This window comes from Eubalaena glacialis, chromosome 7 (genome assembly GCF_028564815.1).
Source record: "Eubalaena glacialis isolate mEubGla1 chromosome 7, mEubGla1.1.hap2.+ XY, whole genome shotgun sequence".
Classification (NCBI taxonomy): Eukaryota; Metazoa; Chordata; class Mammalia; order Artiodactyla; family Balaenidae; genus Eubalaena; species Eubalaena glacialis.
The window spans coordinates 38,248,128-38,262,808 of record NC_083722.1 but is presented as its reverse complement, the minus strand read 5'-3'; the positions used below and the strand labels follow the sequence as shown (position 1 = coordinate 38,262,808).

The 14,681-nt window shown below is 50.4% G+C and overlaps 1 protein-coding gene across 1 annotated transcript in view; it reads right to left on the bottom strand.

Moving 5' to 3' along the window:
• The window catches only part of CPNE5 (copine 5), a 92,473-nt gene that overhangs the window by 44,704 nt on the left and 33,088 nt on the right, over nt 1-14,681 (bottom strand). The window contains exons 4-7 of the mRNA XM_061195116.1: nt 5,606-5,709; nt 4,095-4,134; nt 3,804-3,880; nt 1,971-2,030 (exon numbers count right to left, since the gene is read on the bottom strand). Coding sequence (XP_061051099.1) covers nt 1,971-2,030; nt 3,804-3,880; nt 4,095-4,134; nt 5,606-5,709 — 281 coding nt within the window. The remainder of the gene's footprint in view (nt 1-1,970; nt 2,031-3,803; nt 3,881-4,094; nt 4,135-5,605; nt 5,710-14,681) is intronic.

Here is a 14,681-nt window from a genome sequence, read left to right as displayed (position 1 = left end):
TGCCGGGCCCTCTCCCATGGCTCCCTCCCCTTAAACTTCTTGGCTGGGGTCTCTCTGGGGGAGAGAGATCCCGGCCAACCATGTGCGTCCTCTGTGAGGGAGGCAACCAGGACATGAAGTCAGCCCACCCAGAGAATCCCCTCTAGGAGGGCAATTCCCAGGGTGGGGCTCTACCCAGGGGATCTGCACTACCTCTTCCTTTGATCAGGAGGGACCCCTCCCCCAGGCACCAGCCCATCCCACTCCGATGTTCAGGACTAACCCAGGGGGGTCCCAGTGCAGCCAGGGGCCACTGGGAGGGAGAAGAAAACGGCATGTTGTCCAGTAGCTGTGTGACTTTGGGCTCACTACTACACCTCTCTTGAGTCTCAGTTTCCTGGCCCATAAAATGGGTGTAATTGTAGCATCCATTTTACTAACTAGTATGCACACACACAGTGCCTGGCACAGAGAAGGCCCTCAAGAGCACCATTTCTCTCCCTGCCCAGTTTCCTTTACAATTGTGCAAAGCTGATAAAATCCAGCCCCACACTTGGGCCAGGCTCAGGGCCACCAGCATGTTGACTGTGGATCACATTTTGAGAACCACTGATGGAGCTCTCCCCCGTGCCAGCTCTTAAAGGGAGAGGTTCTCAAACAGGGGAGGCATGGGAGCCGGCCCTGAGGGCTGATGAGACAGCCCAAATCTCTCCAAATCAGGTGAGCAGAGCAGGGGCTGCATCTCGAGGTTCCCCTGCCATAGGCAGGTGGCGGTGCCTGACAGCTTGTCCCCCTAGACTTGGGCAGCTGAGCTGAGTAACCCAAAGCCCCTCCTTACCTCCCCCGCCCCCCAATCTGGCCCTCCTTGCTAGTAAAGATTGATTTGTTTGACCAGGGAGATAGAATCCTCACACCAGCCTCCTCTGTCCAATGGTTCTCCATCTGCTCCTCTCTTTGCCTCTTAGCCCCTCTTCTATTTCCAATCTTTCCTTCCACGCTCTCAAGCCCCAATCTGCTCCCACCCGCTCGCTCGGCCTCTCTCTCTCTCTCTCTCTCCCTCCCTCCCTCTGGTCTTTCTTGCTCTCCCTTTCTGTTTCTCTCTCTGACTCCTGCTTCCTCTCCAATTGCTGCTTCTCTACTCTTCTTATAAATTAGCATCCATATACTTCCTGGGCTGTGAGCATCCCTGGGTCCCCTGAAGGCCTCTTTCCCACATCCCGCTAGTCTGGTGGCCAATCCAGCTGCTGGGACCCCAACTTCTAGGAGCCCTCTGCAAAGGCCAGTGGAGCTTTGCTTACTCAGCCAAAATGCTCGTCTCCAGAGGCACCTCCAGGCTGGTCCCCCAAGCAGATGCTCCCTATCCTGGCTCCCCCACCCCTGCCAGGTGAGGACCCTTTCTCCAACCAGGAGAGGAAAGGGAAAGAGTGGGAGGGTCTTCGTTGCCATATCTGCGTGAGGCCAGCCAAAAGCAGATGTTCAGGGTGGGGGGTGGGGGAACAAGGCCAGCCCACCGCAGCTGGTAAGCAAATGCAGAGAGTAAGGATTTAGCGGAACCTACTCTGTGAGCAGGCTGACATCCAGCAGTGGAAGCAACGGAGAAGACAGGGAGGAGATGAAGAGAAGAGAGGGGAAGGGTTAGAGGAGGTGGGAGGTGGAAGAAAACTGGCCGGGGGAGAGGAAGGGAAGGAAGAGTGCCCAGCCCCTGCTGATTCCCAGAAACAGCCCCTACCTCTAAGCCCCACCCTGCTCCCTGAAGTCCTATGAGCCACTGGGGTTGGGGATGCTGGAGCTCTAGCCTGGACGGGGGGAGGTCCAGCTGCGGAGTGGCCCAAAGTGCCACTTTAGGAGGGACCCAGGACCCTCTCTGTGTCCCTGACCAGGGTTGAAGGCACAGTGGTAGGAGCAGGGACTGGGCCAGGGCTCTGAGGCCCTCTCTGCAGAGCTGGCTGAATGTCTGAGGACTCCAGGGCCAGAGATGTCTGGTGGCCTACCCGTTGGATACAGCTGGCATGGGTTTGCCTGTCCTGGAATTCAGGCTGAATGCTCCTATTCTGTGGAGAGAGAGAGAGCAGGTCACGAGCTGAGTATCCCCATCCTGAGAGGCCAGAGCACTTGGCATCTAGATTCTTGGAGACGGGTTTCTGTTCTGGGTCAAACATCAAAACAGGACCAAGAGCCACAGGCCAGAGGAAGGAGAGGTCTTCTTCCCAAACCTTGTTGTGAAGCCCTGGGCAGCTCCACCCCACGGGTTCTCAAAGTGTGGTCCCCAGGCAAGCAACATCACAGCCCCTAGAAATGTGTTAGAAATGTAAATTCTCAGGCCCTTGCCCAGACCTGGGGTTGGAGCCCAGTAGTCTGTACTAAACAAGCCCTCCAGGTGATGCTGATGCCTGCTACAGTTTGAGAACCTCTGCTCTACCTCTTTGAGCCTCAGTGTTCGGGCTGTGAAATGGGGAGATTGCTGAGCTAATCACATGAGGCCATGGAGACAAAAGACTGTCAGGTTCAGAATAGATGCCCAATGAAAGGGAGCCATCCACAGGTCTAGCCTGGGAGACAACTAGACTTAGACACATGAAAACTTCATGTGTCTTCAGTGGGGAGAGTAGATCCCCCTCCTTCACCAACACCCAGCATCTCGACATTTTAGATTCTGCTTACCCTTTAAGGCTCTTGCCACTAGCCATCCCCTACCCCAAGTCTTCCTTGATCCCTCCTGAAGGTGTGTCCCTCCACCAAAGGTGGGCCAGGGGACAGCACAGACCCAAATAACTCATGTGCATTTGATCCAGGCAGTGGGGAGCTGAGAGGGGCAGACACAAACTCACTCCTGGGACCCCAAACTCTATAAACTTCAGAGCCCCCAAACATAAGTTTACTCCCTGTTCTCAATAAATGATAGCTATTTATCACTATTTTCTGTGAACCCAGAGGAGGAGACCTTTGGGGGGACAGTGAGGCCTTTCTGGGGACCCTGAAGTTACCACACAGTTACTGGGGGTCAGAGACAAGGGCCTGGGAGAGAGACCACCCCCCCACACACACAATAACACATTCTGCAGTTATTGATCACGGTGAGGGGACAGCATCCAGTGTGAACTTGGCAGAAGCAAGTGGGGGGCTTTTCTGCCCACCCTGCCTTATGACCTGGACACTTGTCCTAGTGTGCAGGCCTCTCTTGCCTGGGCCCTACTCCTGGGGCTTCCTGAAACAGGGACAAGAGAGGTCACCCCATCACCTGGCCAACCTGGCTGGTCCCCGCAGCCACCCTCAGGCTCCACTGTGAGAAGCCTTGGGACTCCACATCCCAGAGCCTGCTCAGTGTAATAGTCTTCCCCTAAAAGCACTTAAAACCCTATGATGCAGGGGCAGGGTGGGATAGGGAGGGCCTCACCATGCCCAGCTCTGGCCTCAACAAGGTATGAACAACCTGAGGAATACTCTTTGTGAGTAGATCCCTGGGTTCAAATCCCAGCTCTTCTACTTCCTAGCTGTGTGGCCTTGGGCAAATCAATTTCCCTCTCTGGGCTTCAGTTTCTTCCCCTGTACAATGATGGGGTGGGGTGTGGGAGTGGGGTAGATAGTATCTCGGGCCATGCTAAGGAACATGGGGTTCTAATAACTGAGCCAGGGTCCCTTGAAGATAACTGGGTTAAAAGCCCTGCAAGGGCAAGGCCCACGAGGTCTCCTTATTTCTGACTGTCTGTTATGACTGGCTGACTGCTTTGCCCCTCCCCTGAGCCAGCCCTCAGCAAGGATGAACAGGAAGTTGGCCCGTCACTGAGGAAGCAAACCAGACACGTCCCACTCCCCTAAACACTTACGTGAGGGACTTCTCCAGGCGGCTCCCAGGGGACCCCACAATCTCTCCAAGGGTGCAGAAGGCCTGGCCCAGAAAATCCTGCACATCCAGGGTACAGAAAAGACCACTGTCACCCACTCTGCTCACAGCCATCCCACCTCCCCCATCACCCCACCCCTGGAAGTATGAGGGCTCTGAAATGACAGGATGCAGCATCAGACACACTCTGTGTCACAGTGAAGCCCAAGGCCAACTCAGAGTTTGGCATTTAAGAGACTTTCAGAATTGCTGGGCAGGCACTGGCAGAACTCACGTGTTTGGATAAATCAGGACTCTTGGAGTCAACGTCATATCTGCAGGGAACACAGAGAGATGGTGAAGGCAGCTGGGGCATCCTGCCCCAAATTGCCTGGCTTCTTGAGCTGAGCCAGGACCCCTGCTCCCCCAAAACCAGGCACCAACACAGTGGATATTTCTGGGAGTAATAGCAGGGAGATGCAAATGGGAACCTTCTAAGGTGCTAGTCTGTCTCTTGATCTGGGTGGTAAATGGATATCAAAATGCATCATTGGGGTAGCGCTATTAAGATTTGGGCACTTCACTATATATAAGTTATACCTTGTTAAAAATTGAAAAAATAAAATAAACTTGCTCTGCCACCCTGGCTGGTTCACAGGTACCCGAGCCACCCTGCCCTTCACTGACTGTTCTCCCATCTTCCCAGCTAAGGCTCAGCTGCCCTTGGACTTCAGTACCTTGCCTTTGACCTTCCCTGATTGTTCCTTTTGCCCAGGCCTGCCCAACCTGCCCTCAGGCCTGGGCACTCAAGAAAGAGGGAGGCATGAATACCTGTACCTCAGCCTGCCACAGGCAGCTGATCCTGCAGCTGGGCACCTCCCTTCACCTGGGGCCGGCTCACCCACAGCCTCACCTGCAGCCCTTCCCTCCCGCATCCCGCCTCTACTCACACTGGCCATCTGTGTAGCCAAACAGTCATTCTAGGTACAGACAACTCCTGCTGAGGGGCAGTCGTCATTGTGCCAGTCCCCTTCCCTGAGCACTTCCTCTCTCCAAAGTGTCACCAGGTGACTTCCCTACAATGGGCTGCATTGACTGCTCTGGGCCTCAAGTCCTCCTATTGCTGCCTCCAAAGTCATTTCCTTTCACTGCATTTTTTTCCTTTGCTCTCTCAGGTGCCAACCCCTCTTTTCTTCCCCACTCAGTCCACAATTCTCTAGGGCACAGTCCTTTCTAATCACCCTAGACCCCGAAAAAACAACAAAACACCACTCCTCCACCTGCTCATCAGACTAAAATCCCACCATCATCCTTAACCTCAGGAGAGGGGCACTCTGCATCTTTGTGATAAACACACAGATGCTTTGAGCCCCATCAGCCAAGTTACCTCTGCAGGAGGAGAAACTGGAGGGGACCCTCTCCCAGAACAAACTTTGACAGAGGGAGAGGTCAATGGGGAGCTGGGGGGAAAAGGGCTCCCCAGAATTAGAGCTGGGTTGCCCCCAAGATCTTTCCTCAACACCCCCCCGAATCAGGTAGCTTTCCCAGCACCCTCCCACACTGAGATAAATGGGGGGGGGTGCCTTTGTTCCCCCTCCCCACCTCCTTTCCACCTCCTGATGAAGGTGGGGCTGGATTCAGCTAATTGTCACTTTTATCCCAGGCCAACCCTGGGTTCCTCTACTATCGCAGCTCCCCCCTACCTTCCCTAGTGAGGAAACTCCCGCCCCACCACAGGTCCGGTAGCCCCACCTCCCATCCATGGTTCCTTCCCCAGCTCCATCCTCAGCACGATCTTCTACTTACAGGTCAAAACGGAGGTTCTGCTTCTCCTCGAAGAAGTAATCCACGATGAATTTGCGCACAAAGTCGGGATTGAGTGTGTTGTCGATGACTTCAGTGCGTCCGAACTACAAGAGGAGATGGGGCATGGATCGCACGGCCAGGCTGGTGGAACAGGGGAGCACTGGGCTTGGAGCCCCTCAGTCCTGAACCCCGTAATGATGGAAGCCACGCCTCTCCTAGCTCCTGCCCCCACCCCCCATCAAGGGGAGAGCTCCCACATCTAACAGTGGAAGCCGTCCACCTATGGCTCCAATCTCCAGTGTCACTTTATTTTCCCTTTCTCTATATAGGCTCCACTCAAGTGAGATGGTTTTGATACCTGGATACCTGAGCAGGCCCTTCACTTGCTCACCTCACTGCCTTTACCTAGGCTGTGTCCTCCACCTGGCCTCCCCTTCTCAGCCAATGGCACATCCTCCACTCCTTCAAGGTCCGTTGTTAATGCCGCCTCCTCCAGGAAACCTTCCTGATTCCTCCAACCAGAGAATTACTTCTCTCTGAGCCACCACTGAACTTGTGCCACCTCTATGACCACCTTCCTTCTCTGACTGATTCCGCATTAGGTGTGTATTGATTTGATGCCCCAATTGTAAATGCAAGGCAGAGACAGGGACTGTGGGATCTTTTAAGGTCCCATCTCTTGGTATTCATGCCCTTGTGTAATCCCCTCCCCTTGAATGTGGGCTGGAGCTAGTGACAAGTCACTTCCAAGGTTATGTTATAAACGACTATGGCTTCCGTCTTGGGCGCCCTCTCTCTCTTGCGTGCTCACTTTTTTTTTTTTTTAATTAATTAATTAATTTATTTATTTATTTTTGGCTGTGTTGGGTCTTGGTTTCTATGCAAGGGCTTTCTCCAGTTGCGGCGAGCGGGGGCCACTCTTCATCGCGGTGCGCAGGCCTCTCACCGTCGCGGCCTCTCTTGCTGCAGAGCACAGGCTCCAGACGCGCAGGCTCAGTTGTTGTGGCTCAGGGGCTTAGTTGCTCCGTGGCATGTGGGATCTTCCCAGACCAGGGCTCGAACCCGTGTCCCCTGCATTGGCAGGCAGATTCTTTACCACTGCGCCACCAGGGAAGCCCGCTTGCTCACTTTGATGAAGCCACATGCCATGATGTGATCTGCCTTATGGAGAGGCCCATGTGGCAAAGAACCAAGGCTATCAGCCAACCCACCCCTGAGAATCTAAATCTTACCAAAGACCACTGAGTGAACTTAGAAGTGGATCCTGCCCCAGCTGAACCTTGAGAAGACTGAGGCCCTGGCCAACACCTTGACTACAGCCTTGTGAGAGACCCTGATGTAAAGGATTCCACAGAGCTACACCCAGATCCATGACCCTGTTGTTTAAGTGGCTAAGCTGTGGGCTAATCTGTTACTCAGCAATGCATAACTAATTCAGAGACTTAACTTTCTTGGTAACCCCTGCAACATATACACTAGAGTTTGGCACACACTGGACACTCAATAATTAAATCCCATTAAATTCCCTGAATGACTTAAAGCAAGTCACTCCCCATTTCTGGGCATGAGAATTACTTAAAGGGTTTGTTAAAACATAGATTGTAGGTTCTGATTCAGTGGGTTTAGGATGAGGGCTAAGAATCTGTACTTCTAAAAATTCAGGTGACACTGATGCTGCTGGTGCAGGGACCTCCCTTGGAGAACCACTGGGCTAGACTGTGGTCCACAGGGCTGGGAGCTCCCAGGAGCCTTCCCATGTCATGGAGGGGGGGGCAGTGTGGGCACCGTTCCGGGCTACCAGTTCCATCAAAGCAGCTCTTTTACGTCTTCAATCCACTAGATATTTTTGGTGAGATTTTATTTTTAAAAAAGGACATGGGTCTAAAAGATAAAGTGTAAAAGCACTGTACACTCCATGATGGTAGGGCATGATATTCCCCAAAGTAAACAAGATAGGCAGACAAAATAAAAATATTTTAAATAGGTTGTCAATCATTCTTAACATGTCTCCAGTTATCTGGGACATAGCTAGGTGTCCCCTTCTCCCCTGAAGTAAGTTATAAACCTGCAAAGAGAACCTCCTACCCAAGGCAGTGTGGGGTCATCCTGGGAGCACTAGATTTGGCACCTTCCTGCCCTCAGGCCCACAACGAATCAATCTCTCATTCCTGTCAATTCCATCAGCTAAATCTCTCCCCTCTCCCTGCCTCCTCTGCCGTGGCCTTGGTCAGGACTCTTCATTTTCTCACCTCAGTCACTGCAATAGCCACCTCCTGGCAGGTACCCCAGGTAGGCCAATCGCTAATGCTTAAGGACTCAGTTCCCCGAAAGTCCAGCTCTCTAACTCCCACCCCTTCCCTTGCACTCCCATAATCCTCCTCATATCCCTATGGCTGCACTCATCACAAGACCTAATAATGATCTACTCTTTCCATCCCACTAGACTGAGCTTCTCAAGCAATGGCGGGATCCAAGTTTTCCTCATCTTTGCAGCTCAGGACCTGACACAGTGTTTAACAGAGTCACAGGCTCACAGTCCCACATGATTATAGCACCAGCAGCTGCAGTAAACACTTCACACCGTATTACCTTATTTAATCCTTTTTTGGTAGGCTTCCCTATTTTATGGATGAGAAAATGAAAGCACCAAAAAGCCAAGTAATTTGTCCAGGGTCACATGGCTAATAATTGCTGACTTCAAGGCACAACCCAGGCATTCTGGCTCACGTTCTCTAAGCCATGTTGCCCTACATATAAGGTTCTGAGGGCAAGGATAGCAGAAGCCCACTGCTCCCAGTGACTGGTATACAGTAGGTACTCATTGTTGAATGAAGTAAGGTTGAATGAGGAAATCGATGAGAGGGTTTGAGTCCCAACTTCATCACAAGCTGATTGTGTGACTTGATCGGAGACTTTCAAAGCCTCAGTTTCCTCATCAGAAGATGGAGAATAATACTCGTTCTGCTTGCTTCTTAGAGTTATCCAATTCAATTCAATTATGAAGTCAACAGTTTTTAAGCACTTATAAAGTAGGCCAGGCAATGTGGTGGGTGCTGGGTTACAAACATAAATAGAACACGAATCCTGTACTTAAGGACTTCTCTATCATAGGTGGGACAACTCAAACACAAATAACTACGATACAGTGTGATAACACTGTTAACAGAACTATATACAAAGGTCTAAGGCAGGGTGCTCCCCCCTGGCTGGGGAAGTGTGAAAGTTACTAAAATGTACAGAAAAGCAGATCACTGGGCGTCCTGTTTCGCATACTAGTCCAGGTATCTGATTTCATAGAGGTCTGCATCGTTCATCATCTCTGAGCTACTTTACAACTCGGTAAATTACAGAAAGCATAGAGTAATGCAGATGGTTTTATCCATAGAAATGCAAATGGATTTTCCTCAGTGGAATGCAATTGATTATTTGATTATTACCCTGTGGATACAGACCAATTTTGCAGCTATTTGTAAATTCATTTCAGCATTCCTGATTTCATATATGTGTGTGTTGTTGGAATTATTTGAACCAGTTATAACATCTTTCTGGGTCCCTCATTGATTAATAAGTTGAATAAATCTTTACCGTGTGTTCATTTTATATTTCTATGGGAATCGTGATTTTACCTTTAAAAAAAGTATCCTTTAACAGGAGATTTTTTAAAATATCCATGCTTAGAATTCCCTGGAGGTCCAGTGGTTAGGACTCCGCGCTTTCACTGCCGAGGGTGAGGGTTCAATCCCTGGTAGGGGAACTAAAATCCCACGAGCCATGAGGCGCGGCAAAAAAAAAAAAACAAAAAAAAACCCCATCCATGCTCAAGCCCTACCACAGGCCAATTAAATCCAAATCTCAATGGGTGGGGCCTGAACAACTGTATTTTTAAAAAGTTTCCTACATGATTCTAAGATGCAGATGGAGTTGAGAACCACAGATTCTCAGTAGGAACACGGTAGGAGGAAGGAAGAAAACTAACATTTACTGAGCCCCTTACTGAATGCTTAGTAGGTCAAGTGGATCATTGAATTATCTCATTCAATTCTCACAAAAACCCTGTGACCATTTACCCATTTTACAAGTGAGGAAACTGAAAACCAGAGAGGTTAAGTGACTTGCCCAAGCTCACACAGCTAGGCACAGCTGGGATCTAAACCTAAGAATGTCTAACTCCAAAGCTCATTTTATATTTTATATATATATATATATATATATATATATATATATATATATATATATATATATATATATATATAATTTGAAGATCTAATTGGCTTTATTAAATGATTCACGAATCAGGCAGCATCTCATCTAGGAAGCACAGAGATACTCCCCAAGGCTCATTATATTTTTACTACATCTAACTGCCAAGAGTCCTCAAGCATTATGAAAGCCAAATAAAGATGAGGTTTACTTCACAAGCATTTATAGAAGCCTCCCTGTGTGCAAGGCCATGGGAAGGACATTGAGTTGAATAAGACTGGGTTCCTGCCCCACCCCACAAATTCCATAACGATCTTATAACCCTGGTTGCAAAAGAGTTCCTGCATTTTCCTCTCCTGCCCTTTCTAATTCTTAATACCACGTGTCTTCAGATGCTAAGAAAATTTCTCCTAATAGCTTTCTAGAATGTAGACTATTCCAGGAAAACACCCAGGTTCGAGAGAATCCTCTCTTAAGAAAGGGACCTACCTCCTCCTCAATGCACTGCCTTCCTCTCTCAAACACAATAAAAAAATCCCTCCGGCAGGATTTTATATAAACTCCAGCCCAGAAGGGGCAAGTATTCCTTTGTGCAGCCTTCCATCTCCCTCCACTCCCGGCAGAGACTCCAAGGAAAACACCCATTAGGGAAGATGACAGCGCTGCTTTTAAAATGGCACTTGAAGCTCAGTAGGGGGGAATTCCCTAGAGATCGATCTCTGCTGGAGAAGAAAATGGAGTTCCCCTGGAAACAGGACACGGAGGGGGACTCCAAGGGCACCCAATATCTCCTAGAGCAGGAAAGGGGACAAGTGAGCCTGGCTGGGCGGTGATAAATTACCAGGACCAGGGGTAATCAACATATATGCACATCCTAAACTACTGCGAATGAAATCTTAAACCCAGGGACTTACTAAAGATGTTTTATAGCCTTCATTACTTGGGCTAATAACAAAGGAAACAAAACGTGAAAACTTGGATTTTAAAAATCCAAGAAGCCACTGGGTCCGTGTCAGACCCAACTTATACCCCTATTAATGACGGTCAGAACACAGCTGAACTGATGTTTTAAAAAAAAAAAAAAAAAAAAATTAATTTGGTTGTATTTCGTTCTACATAGAGAATTAGAGATTTCAAGCCAGAAGGGACTTGGAGAGATGAGGTTTTAGCAGTGGGAGGCACGCAAAGGCACGAGATCTGACTCTGCTAAGGGGGCTTGGGGAGGAGGGGAAGGTAGGTTAACCCCTCACCACTCGCAATCCTGAGCCAAGCCAGCCCTGAACGCCCTTCTAGGTCCCGGGAAGGGCCTGTCCCTCCCTCCATTCCATTCTGAAGCCCTTTGTCCACACTTGGTCTCTAAGGATGGGAGGGGGCCTGACACTGCTCAAGTCTGGGGCACAGACCACCAAACACTGGTAGGCACAGGAGTTCTCTGATTAACAAAGCTGCAGGGAAGCCCCAAATCTGCTTTGTTTTACCAAGTGATTCTGATACAGAGAACCCTAGAGAATTGTTAGGTAGGTGGCAAGTGTGGACTGGGGAGGCTGTGGTGTGAAATTGGGGAAGGGGCTGAGCAGTCGGGGAGGTGAGGGAACTTTGACCCCAGGGGCTGGGACAGCCTCCCAGAGAGGAGAAAGTACACATGAGAAATAAGCCTGGAAATTAGGGTATTTACCATCTGAAAAGCTTACTTCTTGTCCCTGGCAACAAAACCCAGTGGGAAAAGCTCCTGACATGTCACAAAAGATGCTCCCAAGGGTTCCTAAAACCCCTATGACTAAGTCCCAAGAATATCAGTTAAGCAGCATTAATTACATATCATCAGTTTGAGCGAGACCCTCAAAGGGGAGGCAGACTTGAAACTTCTTTGAGGACTAAATTAAGTGGCTCCCAGGGGCTGTGCTACACATAGAAGTCGAGATTTATGGGGGCAGGTGGGCAGCTGTCCCGCCAAACTGCCCTGGGACAAGGGCCAGTGCAGGGCTGGGATTGAGAACCCAGGTCAGGCAGTAAGGTCTTCCCTTCCCACATCCAACTACAAGGCCGGGAAGGGGCAAGCCTGTGTCAAGACATGGGCCTCCTGACCTGCAGGGGGCACTGGGCTGGCAGTTAGTCCTAGACTGATTTGGAGGCTTGTTCTCCATGCCGGAGAGTCTCCTGCTGCCGCCCCACCCTGTCCAGCTCCTTCTCCGTCCTGCTCTACATTCCAGGAGATTGTTTCCCGTCAAACTCCATCACCTGGTTCCCCTGCTCTGTGGGTTCCAGTTGGGTTTGGCCAGTGGGAGGCACTGGCAGATGGCAGATGGCAGATGGGAGACGGGAGATGAGAGAATGTGGGCTATTTCCTCCGTCTCTGGCCCAGTCTCAGCACCATGGTTCTGGGAGGGGCTGCTCCCCCCACACCCACCACCACGCTCACCTCTCACTCACACACAATAACATTGTCTCCTCCCACTGCCCCTGCAAGCCTGGGTGGAAACAGCTCCCTGTTGTTGCCAGGCCCTGGGTGCTGCACTGTCCCTTGTGGGTGTCCTCAACCTCACCTGTACCTTTGAAAGAAATCCATTAAATCTCTTCAGTGAAAACAACTGAGTAGAATTCTCTTTCCTGCTGGGACCCTGACTGATATATTTTCTCTCTCACAAACACATTCACACACTCATACCATTTCCAACTCACCTGAACACAAACCAAGAACGGTCCCCACCCCTACCCCATTCTTCTTAGACACGGTAACATTCATGTCACCAGTAAAGTGTGTGACTCCTGCCCATGCAGCCTAGGTACCCAAGGTCTGTGACAGCCCTCTGGGATGCAGGGTCCCAGCCCAGCCATCCTACCTGTGGGCCTTGGTGGGGACTCTCACCACAGCCTCTGCTTTGTAGAAAGTAGTCATCCCAGCCCCACCCACACAGATGCCAGAGAGCCCAGCAGGGAAGGGCAACTGCTAGATTAGAACCAGCTCTGAGTGGGCTGTGACACCCTGAAATTGAATGCAAATATCTGTACACATCCTCATTTTCTGGGGAGAGAAGCCATGGTTTTCATCAATTTCTCAAAGGGAAGCATGTCTTCAGAAAGCTTTAAGAACCACTAATTCTAGCTTTGGAAGGCAGATCTTAGGGGTTCCCACATAAGGTAGTAAAGTGAAGTAGTTAATAGAGCAGTCTGAGGCCAGGCTTCCTGGTTTCAAATCCTGGCTCTGCTATTCACTGGCTGTGTGACCTTGGCTAAATCCCTTTGTTAGGGAACCGTTGACCGAAACTGCCCACCTTGGCCAGGCACCATGATAACCACTTGCATAAGTTTCTCACAACAGGAGGTCCTGATAAGGAACATGGTGCTGCTGCTGAAAACTAACTGGAAGAATTTGGGAGGGGCCAAAAGGAAGGAGGAGACGCCAGCCCATAATATGTCCTACTAACCTCCCAGAATCCTTTCGCTGGAATCCATCTTGGCTGAGAGATGCACGCACCATTAGGAAGGATCCTGAGTCAGACCAAATATGGGCCAAGCAAGATGATTGGCCAGAGACAACCCGGAAACTAACCCCATTACCATAAAACCTGAGACTGTGCTCCACGTGGCAGAGCAGTTCTCCTGGGTTCCCTTACCCTGCTGCTCTCCACCCGGGCGCCCCTTCCCAATAAAGTTTTTTGCTTTGTCAGCGTGTGTGTCTCCTCAGAAAATTAATTTCCGAGTGTTAGACAAGAGCCCACCCTTGGGCCTTGGAAGGGGTCCCCCTTCCTGCAACACCTTCACCTCTCTGCCTTAATTTCCTCTTCCATAAAATGGAAATGACCATTTATCCATACTTTATAGAGTTGTTGGAGGCTTAATTGATTTAGTGTATGTAATATACTTAGAAGAGAGCCTGGGACATAAAACATGCTCTGTAAATTTGTGATTCCACACTCTGGTTCTTTATAAATCCCAAATCCTGGCCCAGCCACCCAGGAAGTATATATCTCCCAAGTCTCTGAACTCTGAGATGCTCCTGGCCCTAACCGCTAACATTTCCTACCCACCTTCCATGCCTGAGAAGGTTTCTATGCTCCATCTAAAGGGGTCCTCTGTGCTTAAGTCCCCTGGAGGTCCCAGTTCTGTGTGGTTTCTCTCCACATAACTTCCACATACAGGGTGAGGCTGAGGGGAAAATTCAGGGCTGGCCCTTTGCTCTTACAAACCAGCTGCTCCATTAAGATCAAGGCTCTGCCCTCCCTGTGGGCTCCCCGCAACACCTAGCAATGCCCCAGGCCTCAGTTAGAAAAAAGGCAGTAGAATGTGTAAATTTTGCTTAGCCACCCAGGCCTAGAGAAGAAAATTCACTCTGGCCACTGCAGGAAAGGGAAGGTAGGAGGAGCCCTTGGGCAAGGAGGCTGCTAGTGAGAATGGGGGGAGGGGTGCCCTTGGCCCACTCATCCCCAGCTCAAGACACTAGAGATGCAGAACAAAGGCAGCCTGGGAAGAGGCTCTCTCTGTTGCTTCCAGATTTCTAAAATCTGGTCCTCTTCTTCTTCCTCACAATCCACTTGCTGGGGGCAGTGACAGAAAGCAGCTCAGGGATGTCTCCCAACATGTCGGTCAACTCCCCACAGATGCCCATGGCTGGTGGGGTAGGCACTGGGGGCTGGAGCCAGGGAGGTGCAGAGAGGTAGCCAGGCCAGTGGCCCAGGAGACCCACTGGCCAGGGTTCTGTTACTTATTATCTATGTGAGACCACCTGGGCAACCCCTCGGAAGGTGCATTTCCCCATCGCTAAAACAGAACATCCTTCCTTCTTCAGGGGAAAGCTAGAGGGAAATGTGCATGAAAGGCTGCACCGAGCATCTGCTGCACAGTTGGTCCTCAATACAGTGATAACAACTGTCACCAA